We start from the raw sequence: 21,775 nt of genomic DNA, 5'->3' as shown, positions 1-21,775 counted from the left end.
GTAGCATGGGTATACAGTATTTGTAACAATAGCTAACAACACATTGTACGGGTCAAAATTATTAATTTTTCTTTTATGCCAAAAATCATTAGGATATTGAGTAAAGATCATGTTCCATTAAGATATTTTGTAAATTTCCTACCGTAAATATATCAAAAAGATTTTCTCAATATTTAGATTTTTTTGCACCCTCAGATTCCAGGTAGTTGTATCTTGGCCAAATATTGTCCTATCCTAACAAACCATACATCAATGGAGAGATTATGTAGTCAGTTTTCAGATGATGTATAAATCTCAATTTCGTAAAATTGATCTGTATGACTGGTTTTGTAGTCCAGGGTCACTTTTATATCACTGCAACTCATGTTTGCTGGAGTCAAGAGAGAGTGACTAGAGACAGGTTATATACACATCTTTAATAAACATTATTGTACAAGCAGATGAACACGGAAAAAGGAAAAACAGAAGATCCACAAAGCACAGAGCAATTGCTGCCCTACAAAGGGGAAAAGACACCATTACATCATTAGCATGGCATCACTTAACAAAATGTAAAAATTACACTAACACGGAATAAAAAGATATTAATGGATTTACTTACATGGCCTCATGAATTACTCTAGCCCATTCCTTGTTTTGTACTCATGCACATCAGTGCTGTGCTGTTTAAACAGCTGGTGGGGAACAGAAAGTGTGTTTAGAAAAATCAAATACGTATGTTTGTGCGTATTTTTGAGAGATCATTCAAAATGAGTTACCAATGCCCACAAGACAGCTGTGCTTCCAAATGCCAGTCCTACTCTCAGCATGTTTGGCTTGGAGGGATCCGGTTTGGAAGCTATAAAGGCATTTCTGCTAACCACTAAAAGGAGAGAGAAAAGCAATCCTCAAAACCTTTTATATTTAGCACAATGTCTGGTTTATTGAACAGTTTTGGTACCTAACTTGTAACTTGCTAGTTTGTATATGAATTGATTTATTAACCAGCAGCACAAATACACAACCCACTGGTGGCAGTTTTCCAAATATTTAAAATGTTATGTACAATATTTTCATTTTGCTAGACTTAATACGCATTAATGTAACAATAAGACAGCAAAAAAATATAAATTTGCATTGTTCTTTGTTACAATTCACAAACAACTGAAAATAGCAATTAAACCTAATACATGGACATTATAAATGCATTCTAAAACTGTGCAACTGAATCCTCAGGCTATATAAATGACTCATCATGCGATGAAACTAATGCATTGGCTGCTGTGTTGCTAGTCTTGCTATGCTAAAGGTCAGGCCACACTACTTTGGCTAACTTACATAAGGCGAACAAAAATGTAAAGCGGAAATGTACATAGACTATAATGTACGCCCAGTATAATTTGCATTATCGTACTCACTCTTATTGACAGTTGAAGTCCTCAAAAATAACCGACCAAGAGGCATTTTGACAGCGTATCTCTCCCAGACAAAATGCGATCCTTGCTCGATTACTTTTCCTGGCTCCTGTAAATAATGGCTGACCTAGTGGCAAATAGAGTAATCGATCACATTGTTTCTCTAGCTGTTTCATCATAATAAATATATGTTTTTTAGTACAATTATCTCCTATAAACATGCTCTTTCAGAAGCACGGCTCCCACAAGCCTTTACAAATGTATTTTTGCTGAAGCGTCAAACACAACAACAGCACACTCCCAATATTGCCATCAAGTGGCGGCCATGATCGTACTTTTATTGTAATTATAAGAAAATCGTCAGGACAGCACTATAATTTTCTTTAACGTTATGTATATATTTTTAGTATAATTATATATTTAATTTATAGTATATTTAAAAATTTTATAATTTCCACTTTCATCCCCGCCTCGGAAATGCTGCACACTCAACGCATGCGCAGTTCACCGCTTGACCCGGAGAGAAGCAGCGTCGCCATTTTGGTTCTGAAGGGGGGCCTGCTGTCACCACGTGAAGGCGAGAAGCCCCAGACAGCGAAGTTAGGGGGGCTTTTACGATACAGCAGACAAATCGGCCAGAGGATCGAGGTTTCCGATTCATGATCAGAGCAAAGTCACGTTGATCAGTACTCACGAAGAAGAAGAAGCATGCCCTCGGTAACTCTGCCGCCGAAGGAGAACGCTCTCTTTAAGAGAATATTGGTAAGTTGGGATAAATATATCTGCTAACGAACGCAGGATTGTTAATAATAGAAAGCAGGCGTGTGTCAACCCCCTTCCTATTTTAGCCAGGATCCCTCTCCGCTGGCCTCAAGAGAAACCTCCTAGGAGTCTTGCACGCTAACAGAGAGCATTAATACTCGTAACATGAATATTAGCTCATGCACGTTCACGCACTTAGAGAGCAGATGAACTTGCCCACACAGAGCAGCTAACTGCCTTAGCAAGTTAAGCGCAAAGATCAGTGATTTGATATCTGTGTGGACGGAATAAATATTAAACGATGCTACAAAGTCGCTTTATAAAGTTGCACCAGTAACAACGTGTTGTTTGAGGGCTTCGTGCTCCAAGTCATGTCAAAACACGGGGTTGAATCGATTAGTCACAGTACAAGTGAACAGAATGAAAGTTAATCCATTTAAATCAAAACTAACCTCAAAATAATAGCAGAGTATGATACATACGAAAGCAGTGTTGTAATAGTTACGTTTGCACATGTTATGATTTATATACATCATTATTGACATTTTAATTAGTACTTGAACACTATGCCTGAAATCTGCTGTCAGATGCTAACTGGACAAATAATGCATTAACATTAACTATCGTTAAATTATATATTTTATTGAAAATAGAAGCTTTAGTTCATGAATCATGATTTGTTAGTCATGTCAAGGGTGGGACATTATCATTCTGGAAAGCTTTTGATAAGACAGAAGTGGGTGTAATGCAAGATTGGTCAATTAATATTGATAATTTAATATACTGGATATATTGGGTTGAATAAATACACTGTTACTTAGCTTTAATAACAGTTCAACTTTAAATTTGTCAACATATAGTAGCACACTAGCACACAATGTGTGATATATGCTGACACTAGCATGTAGCAAAGCTGGCTTTACTAAAAGCTGCAAAACTTTGTGATTTCATAGACTTTAATAAGATTATACCACAAAATACAGGTTTAATTGATCAAGTATCAAATTTACTTCTAAGAAAACCGAAAGAGAACGTGGGAGACTGACTAGCTTGACAGATTGGCTGTGGCTCAAAACCTGGTTAGCTGTCTGTCTAGACAACATTTAGGCCTATGATCATGTTTTTTACATTTTATCAGCTCTTGCTTTCCCTGGGAAAGGGAAAAGCAAGAGCTGGTAAAATACCTACTCTGATAGTACAATTAGAAATCATTTTAAACATTGATGAGCTTTTGTAATGGAAATCTTTGTCCTTTAAGAAGTAGTTTTTAGGTCATATTGCCTCAACAGCAACTTGCCCAGTCACTGCTCTTAATTTGTAATATGTATTAATGACCAGTCATGAAACAGCCCCAAATGGTTGTTCTTACTGATTGTTATACAGTCCTGATTTTTGTTTTTTCCAGAATACAGAGTTTGAAATTCAAAGTCATCTGACGTTGGTTTATTTGTGTTTTCTAACATCTGTTTCTGTTCTGTCACAGGGAGGGAGCTTGAATTGCTAGAAGTCCTTAATGTGATTTAATTTCTTAGACTCGCACATTACTTTTCAGTCATGATAACAATGCCAACAGCAGTGCCTAAAGATGTCTGTCCCTTAAACATGATTATGCCAGAGGGCATTCCTTCACGTTACTGTTATGTTGATATTTGGCAGACAGCTTTCCTGGGATGTCTAAACTGTTGTGGTGACCAAAGTAGATCGGAATCTGTTTGTAATCAACATCTCACCATCATAGCCTTTTTTCTGAGCCTGCTACAGGCGTTTTAACAGTATTTTGAACTACTTTAATAAGAGTGACATTAGTAAAGTGTTTTAAATGCCTAGTGTTTTAAAATCTGTTCAGATTTTAAAAGTCGTGTAGTGTATTTCAGCCATGAGCAGCAGATCTTTAAGGGGAACGTTGTGACAGGAGGTGCGGCTTTCTTTTCTGGCATGGCTATCTTGATTATCCAGCTCATGTCTTTGCAGGAGTTTGTGAACTCCTTTAGCCTTTGGGTATCTTCTACAGAGTCCCAAGGTGATTCACACTTGTATAATACACAGAGTCTCCTTAGCGTGCATTTTCGATTTTATGTCTTGCAGAGATGCTACGAACACAAGCAGTACAGACATGGGCTCAAGTTTTGCAAGCAGATCCTGTCCAACTCCAAGTTTGCCGAACATGGCGGTAAGACCATTCTCGGACATTCAGTACTTCAGTTTCTTATCATTTTGACTAATTAAATTTGTCGAGCACACAATGATTTCTTTTTTCCATCTTGCAGAGACCCTTGCAATGAAAGGACTGACTCTGAACTGTTTGGGCCGAAAGGAGGAGGCGTATGACCTAGTACGACGTGGCTTACGAAACGATCTGAAGAGTCATGTCTGTATCCTTAACACTTTTCCCACTGTCAGTGGATTCATTAAAAAGCACTGTCAAAAGAAGTCATTTCTGTGCAAATATTAATACCCAGCTGTTAGTGATTGACTTCCAGTTTAAGGTATTTTTTGACTCTTATTCTCAGATGTCTGGCAGCTGTACAGAACAGATAGCCTCACAGCGTAATTTAATGAATAGGTGCAGTTAGTACAAAACCATTAATCAAAAGAAAACTGATATGGCCTAGTCAAATTGCGAGGGCTGTGATTTAATTAAATACATATATGTGCTTTTTAAAATGATTATTTATAACATTTTGTTTATTGTGCAATCACCAAAAAATTATATCAATTATATTATATAATCACAAAATTTTGGCCCAAATTGTGCAGCCCTACAAACATGCACAATCTTTTCCTTTTCAAACTTTGCATTTTAAATCACAGTCACAATTTTTGTCATTAAAGTAGTCATTCGATTATTTTCCCACCAAATCGTACAGCCCTAGTTGCAGTGCTGTTTCCTGTCCTTAACTCTTCTTCAGGTTGGCACGTTTATGGTTTGCTTCAGCGCTCGGATAAGAAGTATGACGAGGCCATCAAGTGCTACAGGAATGCTCTTAAATGGGACAAAGACAATCTGCAAATCCTCAGAGATCTCTCACTGCTGCAGATCCAAATGAGAGACCTCGAAGGTTACAGGGTAAGTTATTTTGAATGTAAGTGCTTCCATGTGTCAAGAAACTACTATGTTCTAAGCAAGTAGAAATACTGTTGTTGTTTTTTTTTTTCTTCTTTTTCCTTTTCCAAAGTCATTCTTTCACTCAAATTGTTGTGGTCATAATATAATTTGTATCGTTTTCTCTCTCACAGGAGACCAGGTACCAGTTACTGCAGTTGCGACCGGCTCAAAGAGCCTCCTGGATCGGTTATGCCATCGCGTACCACCTTCTGGAAGATTATGAGATGGCAGCTAAGATCGTGGAGGAGTTCCGCAAAACGCAACAGGTATTTTTTTTCGCTGCTTCCTGTCAGTTGTCATCTACACTTAAGTTTGTTGCAGACAGTTTAGTTGGGGATACCACAAAGTGTTTGTTTTTGGATGCCACTGAGGTTTGTTGTTGATTGTGTTTCAGACATCTCCAGATAAAGTGGATTACGAGTACAGTGAGCTGTTGCTTTATCAGAATCAGCTGTTGAGGGAGGCTGGGCTTATCAAAGAAGCCCTCGATCACCTGACCAACTATGAAAAACAGATATGTGACAAACTGGCTGTAGAGGAGACACGAGGTGTTTTTTTTTTTTTGTATGCATATATATTGGTTATCGCCTGATATTAGGGGAAGGCGTGGCCTAATGGTTAGAGAGTCGGACTCATAACCTGAAGTTTGTGAGTTCGAGTCTCGGGTCTGGCAGGGATTGTTGGTGGGGGGAGTGAATGTACAGCACTCTCTCCACCCTCAATACCACAACTGAGGTGAGACCTTTGAGCAAGGCACCGAACACCCAACTGCTCCCTGGGTGCCGCAGCATAAATGGTTGCCCAATGGGTCACCATACTTGGTCACGTCACTTTCACTTTTTTTTCTGGCTGATTTGATGATTATCTGTGCATTCTCATTTTTCCAGTTTTTGCATTTAGTTTCGTTTTCTGTTATCTAATGCTCACTTAGTTTATATTTAAAACAAACATTAATATAATAACAATGTTAAATCTTTAGCAAATCTCAGAATGAATACTCATATTTTAATGAACAATTTAATGTTATGATGCTGAAATTCACTTATAGCATTTAAATGATTTTTAAATTAGTTTATTTTATAATAGTTATTTAACTACAGTTAAAATTTAGATTTTGGAAGCAGGCTCTAATGCTTTCCAAGGCTCCGTTTATTGATTTGGTGCTCAAAAAACATTTCTTATTATTAATGTTGAAAACTGCTATGAAATGTGGAAACTGATATATTTTTAGGATGAAATTAATGGATGAATAGAAAGTTTACAAGCACAGCATTTATTTGCAATATAAATATTTTGTAACATTTTACATGTAGTGCCAATTTTAATTGATTTAATGTGTCCTTGTATTAAAATGTAAGTATTCATTTCTTTAAAAAAAAAAAGACTTGAATGGTAATGCATTTTTACATTAAACAAATTAATTTTAATATTAATTATCTCTGATTTTGGCATCCTTGTGTGAGTCATGAATTTGTTTATCATCTGGTGTCACAGTTTTTTAAAAGCTACGTATGTTGCTATGTGTGTAGGAGAGCTGCTTCTCAAGTTAGATCGGGCTGGCGAAGCTACGGAGGTCTACCACCGACTGCTGGAGAGAAACCCTGAGAACTGGAGCTACTATCAAGGGCTAGAGAAAGCACTCAAACCAAGTAAATGCACATTCTTCTGAACACAGCAAATCTTGGCTGATTTTAATTTCTGTTAGTCCCTTACTCGATGTCTGCTTTCAGAGAGTGTCGAGGAGAAGCAGAAAATCTATGAAGATGCCTGGGTTAAGGATCCTAAAGGCCTGGTGCCAAGAAGACTTCCTCTCAACTTCCTCACAGGTCAGCGCCAATCTTGTCAAATCAGTAGAACTGTTATGCTCTCATAATCTGTCTGTGTAAATGACCACATTTGGCTCTCGCAGGTGAGAAGTTTAGAGAGTGTTTGGATCGCTATCTGAGGATGAACTTCAGCAAAGGATGCCCTCCTGTCTTTACCACACTGAAATCACTCTACCATCAAAAAGACAAGGTGAGATGGAATCTAACCAAGAAAATGTGTATTAGTTTCTTCTGGACTTTAACATATAAGAACAGACACCATTTTTATAACGTGTTCTTGTCTTCTGCAGGTAGCAATAATTGAGGAATTAGTTGTGGGCTATGATATAAGTTTGAGAACTTGTAAAATGTTCAACCAAAATGGTGGGTACATGTAAACAGATTTTAATAACGGATGACAATGGTGCCAGAGCTCTCACTGTGGACATGTGTTACTGAAATTGTAGATGATGGGAAAATGGAGCCACCCACTACTTTACTGTGGGTTCAGTACTTCTTGGCCCAGCATTTCAACCATATCGGCAAACAGACGCTTGCCCTCGAATACATCAACACAGCCATTGAAAGCACCCCCACCCTCATAGAGCTCTTCCTCATCAAGGCGAAGATATACAAGGTAAAGTACACTTAGGTTGTTGAAACAGTCTGACATTTTTAAAATGTTCTCAAGACAGAAACCATTAAATAGACCATGAGAGAGTGACCTTATTTTCCATGTCTTGTTCTCTTGAAAGCATTCGGGTAACATCCGTGAAGCTGCTCGCTGGATGGATGAGGCCCAGGCTCTGGACACCGCTGACCGCTTCATCAACTCCAAGTGTGCCAAGTATTTGCTCAAGGCTGGACTTATCAAAGAGGCTGAAGAGATGTGTTCCAAGTTCACACGGGTTAGTATGGTGAAGGTCACATGCTTGTGAGGGTGCTTTCTTACTTGGTTCGATTGCCTGGTCCGAACCAGAGTTCGATTGCTCCCCCTCCCCCTCCCCCCGCTGGACTGCGTTCATATTATTTTATTTGGGTCCGGACCGCGGTTCTTTTGAGTCATCAAGCCAGCAGCTGTTTACCCCGTTGCTTAGTAACGATGGCGTGGGAGAAGGCAGCAAAATGCATAAGATTGCTCTCTGCACTTTTATATATTTACGTTTTTGAACCGTTCGTTTTGTTTACAAAGCTTCAGTGCATAAAGCATTTACGTCTGTCTTACGAATCTACTGTAAATGCTCTAAAGAACGCTGAAGGCGAACAGAAATGAGACATACAGCTTTCTGCTTGCAGCGCGTCAGTCTCGCTCATCAGGAAAGTGAGTGAAACACACACAAACACACATTTTGATCAAATAATGCGTCATTAATAGCAGTTTACTTCCGTTATTTGGTACGCTTGCATTCACATCAGCAGCGAACCGTACCAGAGTTAACTTGAACCGAACCCCAGACCACCCTTTTTAAGCGGATTCGGGTACGCTTCACAGGTGCGCACCCGAGGTCGGGAGACAGCGTTCACATCATCCAAACGAACCGAACTCTGACGTCAATCGAACTTGGGTGCGCACCAAAAGTGCTAGTGTGAAAGCACCCTGAGAACAGACTTAAAATAACACCAGGTGTTACATGTATAATACAGTTTAAATAGTCAGAAGAATGTAATAATTTTATTCTGTAAGAGTGCATTGAAATTATCAAAATTTACAGTAAAGGCTCTTATAATGTTACACTAGGTTTCAGTTTTAAATAAATAAAGAAATGTTTTTAAGCACTAAATCATCATATTAGAATGATTTCCAAATATCATATTACTGAAGACTGGAGTAACGGCTGCTAAAAATTCAGCTTTGCCATCACAGTTTTAAAATATAATAAAATAGAAAACAGTAGTAATGTTTCACAATGTTGCGGTTTTTGTTGCATTATTGATCAAATAAATGCAACTTTAATGAGCATAAGGGACTTCTTTAAAAAACATTTTTTAATCTTACTGCCCCCCAAACCTTTGAATGGTAGCGTGTTATTTTAGTTACTAAATAAAGTCCTTTTAAAAGATAAATCTGTTCATTTGGAAGCATTGCCTCTGGCAGCCATTTTCTTGGCTTGCAAGTTCAGTTCCAGAAAGACTGAAATGGTAAAATGTTGGTTAATTTTACATTTTAGAATCATTGAAAGCAGTAAAAAAAAAAATCCTCCTTTGACCAAAAACCTTTTTTGTTTTTTTCCAGTGCATTTTAGCGCAAAAACTGACAGATAACAATTTAACCAATAATTCACTTGTCCTTTTGTAAATGAAAGTTGGCATTTACATACCCTACAAATTTCAATAATGACCTTTTAATCTCTTACATTCATTTTTCCAAGAGTGTTTCCTTATCAAAAACACATGTATCCAATCTCTTTCACCTGCAGGAAGGAACCTCTGCTGTAGAGAATCTGAATGAGATGCAGTGCATGTGGTTCCAGACAGAGTGTGCTCTGGCCTACAAGTCCTTGAACAAATATGGAGAGGCACTGAAGAAGTGCCATGAAATTGAGAGGGTAAATCTTGCAGAATTAGATACTATATTCCTATTTCAGCTGTAGTTAGCAAACTGACATGGTGAATAGCTCTTTGCTAAGTCTGTAGATTGATTGAATTTTTTTGATTTTGATTGAATTGATTGACACATTTGAATTGTTTTTGCTATGAATATAGCCATTGCTGCTGACATGGCTTTAAATCAAATGGTCTGAAATATCCTGACACTTTCATCATTTGTTGTTAACAGCATTTTGTGGAGATAACGGATGACCAGTTCGACTTCCACACATACTGTATGCGGAAGATGACGTTGCGTTCTTACGTCGATTTGCTCAATTTAGAGGACGTGTTGCGTATGCACCCTTTTTACTTCAAGGCAGCACGTACAGCCATCGAGATCTACCTCAGCCTTCATGATAACCCGCTCTCCGATGACAACAAGGAATCGCAGGCCGACAATGGTACAGTCATGCACTCAAACATTAGAGAACCATCCTTGCTTTTTGGGAAAAAAAATTTGTTCTGTTTTCTTAACAATTGTTTATTTTTAGCCAATTTAACGGACAAGGAGCTGAAGAAATTGCGCAACAAACAGAGACGTGCCCAAAAGAAAGCCCAGTTAGAGGAGGAAAAGAAGAATGCTGAAAAAGAAAAACAGCTAAAGAACCAAAAGAAGAAAAAGGAAGAGGATGAGGAGGAGATTGGAGGACCTAAAGAGGAGCTCATACCAGAAAAACTGGCAAAGGTGTGTATGTTGGCAAAGCCATTTGTACGTGCAAGGAACCTCGGGTGTGTATTATTTTTTATATTTGCATTAACGGACCGAAGTCAATTATTCTGCTTCTACTACAGTTGCCACACCTCAAGACATTGATCAGATTATATATTTCAAGGCATTTGTCTGGTTTTTCTACTTAAATCTCTATTATGAGTAGGATTATTTCTTCCGCATCTCATCCAACGCCTCCCTTGCTAATTCCAAAACATAATTTTAAACCATAACGGAGGCTTGAGCTGTTGATAGTAGACTAATGCAGTTAATAATTAAGTTATGAGAGGAGAGAGAGATTACCTCTGTGAGTCTGTGCGTCTCTCAAAAGTGTTCGGCAGCAATGTCTCTAGTTTTAGTGAAACTTAAAAGTTCATTTTCTTCACGAACAGCGCTGTTGTTGTAACCTCGCTTGTGAGAAGTCAGAGTAGTGCTAACAACATTGGCGCGTATGTTAACGTGTGCAAACTGTCTGTGAGGGAGAGAGAGCGGGAGAGATGGGATATGTGCTTTCCGTACAAAATAAAACAAAATTTTGTGGCAAAAAAACATGGATATGATCTGTCGCTTTTATCCTTCTGTTTACTATATTTATTTGTTTGGCCAGTGTCGTTGTGGGTTTTGGTTCTTTTGCCGTTTTAGGCTGTAAGGACCTTTTGAAATCATGCAAATCATTTGGCGAAGTGATACGGACATGTAATGCGGTGCCTGGAACTACATTCGCAGTGTGTTTCCCTGAAAATAATTGCACATCTCAACAGCCAATCAGATTCAAGGCCCCGTAGTATTATAAATTACAGGATAAACTATTTTGATTATGTTCATCAGAATGTGCTGTTTCTGTCTGTAGGTTGAGAATCCTCTAGAAGAAGCGGTTAAGTTCCTGACTCCTCTCAAGAACTTAGTAAAGAATAAAATAGACACGCATCTGCTGGCCTTTGAGATCTACCTCAGGAAAGGTGAGCATACTGATGAACTTGAACATAGTGATTCATAATGTTTCAGGATTTAAAACTCATAATGTGTGTTTGTAGAGAAGTATCTTTTGATGCTGCAGTCGGTGAAGAGAGCTTACTCATTGGACCCCGATCACCCCTGGCTCCACCAGTGTTTGGTGCGATTCTTCAAAGGAGGTACATAAAGGCACATATCGTTTCCTCACATGGGACAGAAAACATATAGGAACAATAAGATCTGTGTCTGTTTTCAGTGTTGGACAGTAAGGACATGCCGGAGGCAGTGCAGACGGTTCTGAAGCAGGAGATCACAAAACTGTTTGGCGAGAGTGACCCCAAGACTTTCAACAAGAACTTCCTGAGCAAACATGCAAACTCGATACCACACAGAGTTGCAGGTACCCACTTTATGATGTTAAAGAACTTTTGAAAACCAGTATAGACTCTTCATAGAGCGGAGGAGATTGACAACAGTCAATAAGACCCTAATATAATATCCTGTGAAGACCGAGTCATATTTGTGATTCAGTTCTAAAGCCGCTTTCCCACCGTCGGGCCAAACCGTTCTCGTTGATTAAACGTTCCATTTCATGCCCTTGTTTTCATTATAGCTATTTTTGCATAAAATATTACTCAGTCATTTAATCAAGAGATTAAATGATTCCACCATTAAATGTTTGTTTGTACTTGAAACAGTTAAATCACTCAAGTTCACAGTCTCACTGTACTGTTGGTTGCTCTTTGGTGTTTTTACTGGGTTCCTGTATCAGACCATTTCAGGCAACGGATCACTGTCTGCAGTCTCTTTGGTGATTTTTCAATCATATTGCTGCTCATAAGTTTGAACTACACCAATGTCCACTTTCACTCAAGTGACCAGATATTAATGACTTTTGATTGCTTTGTTGCTGTGAAACCCTTTACCACGAGTGTACCACTAAATTCTTTTAGTTGTTCATTTAGCATCTGCCTTTTTGTTGTATGCAGCTGCTAAGATGATGGTCTTTCTGGACCCCTCCTCTGAGGGGATGGCTGCCGAGTTGGCTACTTCCTTGAACGAGTCCCTAACAGGCAGAACCATTCAGGTACAATAACCATAAACAGAACCGTATAGTTTTGTGATATTTCTCATGAAAAACATGATGCTACATCTCTCATATTTGTATGTATGAATATTAGACATGTACCGAGGTTCTCCAGGCGTTGAAGGACAGCAGTCTGGGCTCACAGCAGGAGAAAATTCTCGAATCGTATCGTGCGTCTTGCCACGGTATCTATCCCTATGCTTTAGCCTTCATGCCCCCCGGTTATCAGGACAACTCTGCTGTGACCACCAATGGAGACCTGTCCCCCTGCGACCACGAGGACATGCCTAATGAGATGTGAGCATTTCAAGAATGAAGCAGGGTGGCTGTTTTATGGCCGTCAGCATTTTGAGACCAGATGCCCCACTGAGGTTGAGACTCTACTGCACTAATGAGACCATGGTTATCTTCCGCCGCCTTTTCCACTCACGGAAGCGAGCGAGCAATAGGGGAAAAACCTGTTTTACTATTTTGTTTTCTCCTTTCTATCTTGTTTTGCTTCTTTTTTTTTAAATGGCCAATGGCGTCTCTTATGCTAGAACAGAATAAACGGTGTTAAGAATGATTGATCAAGAAGGTCACAGTGAACTCATTGGGCCTAATTCCTGTTTATCAGACACGTGCATCTTGCTTCACATGTTTTTAAGAGTAATTTATATTAGATAATATTAAAGAGAACCGAATAATATCAGGAGGAGCAATACCTTTGGTCCTGGTTTGACTTGCGTGGTCGTGTGCCAAACCTGTGGGGCGGACCTTTAGATGCAGATGACGGCACTTGTTGTGAGGGTACCTGGGAAGGGGGGTTGGGGTGTGGGGAGTGTGTGGCAGTGAATTAATGTGGCTGGGCAGAAACTGAAACCAAGATCAGCCACCAGGGGGAACCAGCAGTGAAAACCCACCAGGTCTGCTGGGAGGAGATACTGATGTTCAGCCAGTAAGCTGATAACAGTCGATTGAAAGGTCACCTGGAGTGCAGAGGAGAGGCAGACGTGCACCTTTCTTTTATTTCTTTTCTCTTTCATCCTCTGCTGCCTTTTGGTTTTCCAGTGAATGTCTTAGAGGCAGCAGTGGCATCTGTTGGACCTGTAGGACTTTTACTGTGACTGTCTCTGTTGGGTTCGTTTGGCATCTTTTTTTTTTTTTTTTAACTCATTGTTTGGATTCTCATGTTGGTTTCAAACTTTCTGCTTTCTGTTTATGATTTTTTCCCCCATAAAACAAGACTCCATCAAACATACCACTGTCTGAATTCTGAGAACATGTCTTGTCATTTGACACTCACGCAGTTAAAAATAAAACAAAATAACATGACTATGATGTATTTCTCTTTTTGTTTTTTAATTTCCACATTTGGTTTTGGTTACACTGTATGATGTAACGGTTTAATCTTTTAGAAAATACAGAACACAAGAATTTGCAGGGGATTTGCTAAAGTTAAACCAAACATTTGCTGGTGAAAAGAGCTAGAATTGGTACCTAATATAAATATTTATTTTTAATCAACTCATTTGGGCTTCACCTTTATTGGTTATTTGCAAATAAGATCACTTTAAAATATATTCAGATGTATTATAGCCTTGATTCCTGTTCAGTAGTAGTAGTTCAACATTTTAAACAATGCCCAATATTTTATAATGCCCAGATTTTTCCAGTTGTTTGTGATTCCCTGGATAAAAATTAAGGATAAGAATTTTTTACTCAGAATTTGTACCCTGTATTGATTGATTTAAAGTTGTTTCATTGTTGTTAAAGTCATCATTAGGTCTCCTGGCTGAGAACCACTGTGCTACAGGTAAATTTAAGTAAATTTCCTATCCTTTTTTAGACACTATAAACTATCTTTCATGTATTCACATGTTAAGACAACAAGCATTTGTGGATGTATTGTTTTGTTTGTGATGAAGTTATTTAGACTTGTTAGAGTCTGGCTTTGGGCGCCGTGTCTGTCGGTCCTCATGTTGGCTCTGAGAGCTGAGGAAAGTATGGTCCAGGTTAAGGTATGTGGTAAGGAACTCTGGGAAATCATTCTTCTGCACTATTTCTAGAAACATGGACATAGCAGTCATCAACCTCTGTTTGTCCCTAAAAACAGTGGAAATAGAGAAAAGGACAGTTTTTCCTCAATGTGCACTCTTGGGCAATCACAGAGCTGCCATAGCTCTTTTCAATGTAAACAGTCCTGTATTTTTACATTTTTATAGGCTATTATAAAAGGAGATTAGATTGCATGAAATCCATTAAACCTGTATTTATTAATCATATTTGCTGTAATATTTCTTTTTTAATTCTAGTTTATACATTTTAATATTTAGTCATTTTATTTCAGTTAAAATGTTATTTTTGTAAGTTAGAACTTTAATGCATTTCAGTTAGTTGCCAAGGCAACATTTTATTTTCTTCAAAATCTTATAAAGTTTTTCATCTAAATGTACGTATATATATATATATATATATATATATATATATATATATATATATATATATACACTCACCTAAAGGATTATTAGGAACACCTGTTCAATTTCTCATTAATGCAATTATCTAATCAACCAATTACATGGCAGTTGCTTCAATGCATTTAGGGGTGTGGTCCTGGTCAAGACAATCTCCTGAACTCCAAACTGAATGTCAGAAAGGTGATTTAAGCAATTTTGAGCGTGGCATGGTTGTTGGTGCCAGACGGGCCGGTCTGAGTATTTCACAATCTGCTCAGTTACTGGGATTTTCACGCACAACCATTTCTAGGGTTTACAAAGAATGGTGTGAAAAGGGAAAAACATCCAGTATGCGGCAGTCCTGTGGGCGAAAATGCCTTGTTGATGCTAGAGGTCAGAGGAGAATGGGCCGACTGATTCAAGCTGATAGAAGAGCAACTTTGACTGAAATAACCACTCGTTACAACCGAGGTATGCAGCAAAGCATTTGTGAAGCCACAACACGCCCAACCTTGAGGCGGATGGGCTACAACAGCAGAAGACCCCACCGGGTACCACTCATCTCCACTACAAATAGGAAAAAGAGGCTACAATTTGCACGAGCTCACCAAAATTGGACGGTTAAAGACTGGAAAAATGTTGCCTGGTCTGATGAGTCTCGATTTCTGTTGAGACATTCAGATGGTTGAGTCAGAATTTGGCGTAAACAGAATGAGAACATGGATCCATCATGCCTTGTTACCACTGTGCAGGCTGGTGGTGGTGGTGTAATGGTGTGGGGGATGTTTTCTTGGCACACTTTAGGCCCCTTAGTGCCAATTGGGCATCGTTTAAATGCCACGGCCTACCTGAGGATTGTTTCTGACCATGTGCATCCCTTTATGACCACCATGTACCCATCCTCTGATGGCTACTTCCAGCAGGATAATGCACCATGTCACAAAGCTCGAATCATTTCAAATTGGTTTCTTGAACATGACAATGAGTTCACTGTACTAAAATGGCCCCCACAGTCACCAGATCTCAACCCAATAGAGCATCTTTGGGATGTGGTGGAACGGGAGCTTCGTGCCCTGGATGTGCATCCCACAAATCTCCATCAACTGCAAGATGCTATCCTATCAATATGGGCCAACATTTCTAAAGAATGCTTTCAGCACCTTGTTGAATCAATGCCACGTAGAATTAAGGCAGTTCTGAAGGCGAAAGGGGGTCAAACACAGTATTAGTATGGTGTTCCTAATAATCCTTTAGGTGAGTGTATATTAGTAATTGAGGAATTTTATAATTCCCTGAACTACTGAACAATGATTTCTTCATACCGTCTACAAGAACATCCTGTAACCGTGGTAACATCACTGTAATGCATGGTCTTTTGTTGTGTGAATCCCACTTCATTTTCTGATCACTATGTCTTGTTCAAGTGCACATTCCAACAAATGTTGAAGCACCTGTACAGCATTTTCTACCTGCTTGTTTGGCAATGTATGGCTGTTTTCAGATCTTCCGTCAGCCCTTCAGCCAAACTACTGACAAGAGCTCGGGTCACTACCGTCCCATCGTCCTCCAGTCTCACTTGGTGCCGAATCCACTGCCAAACCTGACAAATGCAGCCTTTTAGAATAAGAGATAATATTATATTGTAGCATGTGAGCTTTGAGTGAACCAACCTGAGATCTGGATATCTCTGCTGTTGCTGAATCCTCAACCTTCCCCAGATAGAAGAAATTACCTCTGCCTGTTTTACAAAGTCAATGTCAATAAAACCTCCATTCATCACATCACATAAAAGTGTTGTTTAAAAAGTCAATGAAGAGGACACCTACAGCAATGTTATACCTCAGCCCGTACAGTGTTACTTCTCCCTATAGAGATCTAAAGCACACAATACAAAGGCAACAGCATTATACTCATCACACATTTATTAAACTTAACATGATCTGCAGTGATAGAATTCAACTGACCGCAGGCATAATAAGCAAGTCTTCAGGGGTCACTGTGATGTCTTCACGAAGCTGCAGGAGTTGATTCTGACCATGAGAGTGAAGCTGAAACAGCTGTGTGAGAGAGAAATATGTTTTTATATGCATATATGCAAGTGCTGTTATGAAGTCTATCAATGACCAAACAGAAATGAACGACTTATGTGTGATGCTTACTTTTTGCATGGGCTCAATCAGACCATGAACCCATCAACTCCTGCTTTGATCTCCAGTAATTTAAGTCTAAAATAACATAAGAATGATAATTTATATAGAAAACAAATACAGAACCATAAATGGTTGAGCTGTATTGATTTGATCAGCACAATAGACTGATACAATATACAATAATGTTATGCATCCTAAGATGACTGTGAGCTAAGAAAAACCTATCAGGCAAATACAATATGGATCACAGCAGTCTACATAACTAGTACAATCTGTGGTTAATGTTGTTTTTAGGCAACATTTGTCAGTACGATAACTGGTCCATGATTTAAGGTATATTTCATGTCCATAATACATATTGGTGCAAAATTACATGTCAAATTTTAATACTTAGGGTTATGTAGTTGTTTGAATCCCCAACCCTAAGTCTGATCAATAGTAATACTGATGCCGCCACCCTATTATAGCATTAATGAAAATACATGATGTTTGGATTAAATGCAAAAACAATTAAGTTAATTTCATGTTATGCCATATTGTGCAGTGGCCAAGTAGTGCACTACACAGCAAAATCTCCGCAACACAACGAAATCGCTACAACACAATGCATAGGACTAATTCCATAGTGTTGTGGCTTGTTTCCATTGTATTGCGACTTGTTTCCGTTGTGTTGTGCTAATTTCGTTGTGTTGTGGCTTGTTTCCATTGTATTGCGACTTGTTTCTGTTGTGTAGCAGCTTGTTTCCGTTGTGTTGTGCTAATTTCGTTGTGTTGTGGCTTGTTTCCATTGTATTGCGACTTGTTTCCGTTGTGTAGCAGCTTGTTTCTGTTGTGTTGTGCTAATTTCGTTGTGTTGCGACTTGTTTCCGTTGTGTTGTGCTAATTTCGTTGTGTTGCGACTTGTTTCCGTTGTGTTGTGCTAATTTCGTAGTGTTGTGGCTTGTTTCTGTTGTGTTGTGCTAATTTCGTTGTGTTGCGACTTGTTTCCGTTGTGTTGTGCTAATTTCGTTGTGTTGTGCTAATTTCATTATGTTGCGACTTGTTTCCGTTGTGTTGTGCTAATTTCGTTGTGTTGTGCTAATTTCATTATGTTGCGACTTGTTTCCGTTGTGTTGTGCTAATTTCGTAGTGTTGTGGCTTGTTTCCGTTGTGTTGTGCTAATTTCGTTGTGTTGCGACTTGTTTCCGTTGTGTTGTGCTAATTTCGTTGTTTTGTGGCTTGTTTCCGTTGTGTTGTGCTAATTTCGTTGTGTTGTGGCTTGTTTCCGTTGTGTTGTGCTAATTTCGTTGTGTTGTGGCATGTTTCCGTTGTGTTGTGCTAATTTCATTGTGTTGCGACTTGTTTCCGTTGTGTTGTGCTAATTTCATTGTGTTGCGACTTGTTTCCGTTGTGTTGTGCTAATTTCGTTGTTTTGTGGCTTGTTTCCGTTGTGCTGCAGCTTGTTTCCGTTGTGTTGTGCTAATTTTGTTGTTTTGTGGCTTGTTTCCGTTGTGTTGTGCTAATTTCGTTGTGTTGTGGCTTGTTTCCGTTGTGTTGTGCTAATTTCGTTGTGTTGCGACTTGTTTCCGTTGTGTTGTGCTAATTTCGTTGTTTTGTGGCTTGTTTCCGTTGTGTTGTGCTAATTTCGTTGTGTTGCGACTTGTTTCCGTTGTGTTGTGCTAATTTCGTTATTTTGTGGCTTGTTTCCGTTGTGTTGTGCTAATTTGCGTTGTGTTGCGACTTGTTTCCTTTGTGTTGTGCTAATTTCATTGTGTTGTGCTAATTTCGTTGTGTTGTGGCTTGTTTCTGTTGTGTTGCAGCTTGTTTCCGTTGTGTTGTGCTAATTTCATTGTGTTGTGCTAATTTCGTTGTGTTGTGGCTTGTTTCTGTTGTGTTGCGACTTGTTTCCGTTGTGTTGTGCTAATTTCGTTGTTTTCTGGCTTGTTTCCGTTGTGTTGTGCTAATTTCGTTGTTTTCTGGCTTGTTTCCGTTGTGTTGTGCTAATTTCGTTGTGTTGCGACTTGTTTCCTTTGTGTTGTGCTAATTTCATTGTGTTGTGCTAATTTCGTTGTGTTGCAGCTTGTTTCCGTTGTGTTGTGCTAATTTCATTGTGTTGCGACTTGTTTCCGTTGTGTTGTGCTAATTTCGTTGTTTTCTGGCTTGTTTCCGTTGTGTTGTGCTAATTTCGTTGTTTTCTGGCTTGTTGCCGTTGTGTTGTGCTAATTTCGTTGTGTTGCGGCTTGTTTCTGTTGTGTTGTGCTAATTTTGTTGTGTTGCGGCTTGTTTCCGTTGTGTTGTGCTAATTTCACCGTGTTATGGCTTGTTTCTGTTGTGTTGCAGCTTGTTTCTATTATGTTGTCCACTACTGGGCCACCGTAATATTGGGATTTAAAATTATGCGCCACTATATTTTGAATGCAGTTATGGGTTGGATTCAAATCACCACACAGCTTTTATTTGATCTTCTTGCATCTTACCTGGTGACAGTTCTGATTACAGTCTTGTAGAGGTCACTCTCTTTGTCTCTATGCAACGGCAATGCTGCCATGCCACTTGTTGCTAGGGCACCCCTGCGGTGACACGTCTGCACTAGAAGATCCATGTAGCTGTGCAGGAAACGCTTCTCCATATCCACATATTTACTGTGATCAGGGAGGAGGAAATCAGCCCGATGACCTATAAAGCAAACCATTATCACTATTGAGGAATGTGATTGAGTCTACTAGTCGAACTTGCAGAATGCGCTCACCGAATTTGTTGATAAAGGAAGCTGAGTAATCCCAAATGCCACAGTTTAGACCAGCAGAGTGCTTCTTGAGCTCGTAAAAAATCTCGAACGATGCCAGCACACACTCGATCAACACAGTGGCCTTTATGCACTGTATCCAAGCTACAAAATAATTCAGAATATATTAGAATGGTAGTTAAAACTGCAGTGTGGTCATATGTAATCTGTCAACACTCGCACCTTCTTCTCAGTCCAGAAAAAAATCAGACTCCAGAGTCTGGCCTCCATGTAGCTCTCAACCTACACAACATATCATGAAGATTTTCTAGAATATGTTTGATTCTACATTGAAGTTCTGCCCTGGTAAACAGAGTGATGTGAACTGACACTGACCTTGGACAAGTAGAAAAAAGGGCCACTCTGGTTTTGCATTATGAAACATCAGCAAACCAAAATCAAACAATGGACCTGGAACCTCTCGACCATTCACCTACAGAGAAACAGATGCACATATAGTTCACACTACCAAGAAGGATATTTTACTATGCAGGATTAGCACATTTACAGCTAATGAGATTTCTGAGTTATCTTTTGTTTCATCTGAATCAGATGTTTCTCCAAAAACCCATCTGGAGCAATATAAACAGACACAAATGAGACATTTACTGACATAAAGAGTACAGAGCTATAACATGAATGTGAAGACTTTTATGATGAATGGCTTTCACTGAAATCTCTTGAATTTAGATCCGAGTTTCAGCCGTTTATGAAATTTTATCTGAGACACACATGCGGTTACTCTGACTTTTTCATAGAAGAACAATACAAGCAAAAGTATCCATTTTCTCTACATACACTTAATGCTGTCTAGGAGAAACAGCGGATATGTTAAAAAAAATCAAATTTTCTTTTCTAAATGAGTGGTTATAAGTGAATAAAATTTTAAAACCCTACAAAAGATCATTAAATCATTAGAAGGTGAAATGTGAAACTAAATAAATTTCAAACAGACCAACACATGGTTTGGACAAACAAAAAAGACACCAATGTTCTCATCTGTGCCATTAAACAAGCTATTAAAAAATCCATACCATCATGTTGTGCTCCACCATGTTCCACGCTCGAGGACGTAGCATCAGCACTGGAGCCTGAGAAATGGGTGGTACATCTGTTTAAGAGGAATATGACAGATTGTTAACACATGCTTTCCATACATCTCTGATGGGATTCTTTTGTTAAAGAATATTTAATTCACTACATTTCTGACAAAACAAGTAGCAGGAGTTAGACTCAAGACTCACCCTGAAACTGGTTGTGCACAGCCTGATAAACATTATAAATACCCTTTATTTGATTGCAGTATGTTGGGCAGTTGCCATCAAAATCAATCTACAACAGAACAGAACAATAATGCAATTATTTTCAGGAATCAGCTTTTTCAGTTTCAAATTTGTTGATGCCAAAACGAATATTGATGCAAATGTATACCCAAAAATACAATCTTTTCTGTATTCAGTGCAGTTTAGTATCTAATCTAACTTCAGTGTCATCTTATTTGCATTACTAAGCCCTACCTGTAAACCTTAGGCAGTAGATTTGAGTCCCATTATAAGACGTTGTGTATCACAGGGTGAAAGGTCACCAACGTCCACATGTCTGCAGTGCAATTGGTCTGGAACTGGGCTCACTCTCCAGCTGGGATCATTTCGGATATGAGCTGTGTCCTTTAGAAAGCCTGGCAACTCTCCAGTCAGAGCCAACTGAACTTTCCGGAGGACTCGCAAATTCAAAACCTTGCAAAAGAGTAAAGACATCTTTTGATGAAGGTTCATCCAAAAAATAAACAAGCAAACATTGTTAAGAGTAGCATAAATAAGTAATTGGGGTTTCTTTAATATGCATTATGGGGTTCAATTCTATTAGAAACTATAAGTTGAAGAGGTACCTGTTCAAGTTGAGATGAGTTCAGACAGAAATTGCAGAGTTAAACAGTGTGAAAGTCCCTCTCACGTCCTGAGGGAGGTGTTTCCAGCTCAACACCTTGTTGTACCTGTTTATCAGCACATTAAACCTG

At 38.9% G+C, this 21,775-nt stretch overlaps 2 protein-coding genes and 1 pseudogene across 4 annotated transcripts; 1 reads left to right on the top strand and 2 right to left on the bottom strand.

Annotated features, from left to right (window-relative positions):
- Window positions 1-397: 397 nt before the first annotated feature.
- Window positions 398-1,515, bottom strand: ndufc1 (NADH:ubiquinone oxidoreductase subunit C1). Of its 2 annotated transcripts, XM_079390803.1 has the most exons (4): window positions 1,398-1,515; window positions 759-862; window positions 602-674; window positions 398-496 (listed from the first exon to the last, which is right to left on the bottom strand). In XM_079390803.1, the coding sequence occupies exons 1-3, from the start codon at window positions 1,441-1,443 to the stop codon at window positions 615-617; spliced, it is 210 nt and encodes a 69-aa protein (XP_079246929.1). In that variant the 5' UTR covers window positions 1,444-1,515; the 3' UTR covers window positions 398-496; window positions 602-614. The 2 variants fall into 2 exon arrangements, with proteins under 2 accessions (XP_079246929.1, XP_079246930.1); XM_079390804.1 differs by lacking the exon at window positions 398-496 and having other exon boundaries at window positions 534-674; window positions 1,398-1,501.
- A 363-nt stretch (window positions 1,516-1,878) lies between these two features.
- naa15a (N-alpha-acetyltransferase 15, NatA auxiliary subunit a) lies at window positions 1,879-14,662 on the top strand. The gene is made up of 20 exons (XM_079390802.1): window positions 1,879-2,156; window positions 4,242-4,326; window positions 4,424-4,528; window positions 5,066-5,223; window positions 5,394-5,528; window positions 5,657-5,810; window positions 6,792-6,911; window positions 6,993-7,088; window positions 7,172-7,278; window positions 7,379-7,451; window positions 7,535-7,704; window positions 7,823-7,975; window positions 9,485-9,613; window positions 9,844-10,057; window positions 10,148-10,341; window positions 11,216-11,324; window positions 11,400-11,498; window positions 11,576-11,719; window positions 12,309-12,406; window positions 12,501-14,662. Exons 1-20 carry the CDS (start codon window positions 2,103-2,105, stop codon window positions 12,705-12,707), a joined length of 2,604 nt encoding a protein of 867 aa, XP_079246928.1. The 5' UTR covers window positions 1,879-2,102; the 3' UTR covers window positions 12,708-14,662.
- Window positions 14,314-21,685, bottom strand: LOC306853323 (annotated as a pseudogene). Its single transcript has 14 exons — window positions 21,647-21,685; window positions 21,276-21,494; window positions 21,003-21,090; window positions 20,793-20,869; window positions 20,095-20,191; window positions 19,942-20,001; window positions 19,723-19,852; window positions 19,451-19,649; window positions 17,004-17,069; window positions 16,809-16,901; window positions 16,704-16,719; window positions 16,515-16,582; window positions 16,314-16,444; window positions 14,314-14,491 (listed from the first exon to the last, which is right to left on the bottom strand). The product of its transcript is annotated as an uncharacterized misc_RNA (transcript).
- Between the last annotated feature and the right edge of the window lie 90 nt (window positions 21,686-21,775).

This window comes from Barbus barbus (assembly GCF_936440315.1).
Source record: "Barbus barbus genome assembly, chromosome: 33".
Taxonomy (NCBI): domain Eukaryota; kingdom Metazoa; phylum Chordata; class Actinopteri; order Cypriniformes; family Cyprinidae; genus Barbus; species Barbus barbus.
The sequence above is the reverse complement of the archived record's forward strand: the minus strand, read 5'-3'. Positions and strand labels throughout refer to the sequence as shown.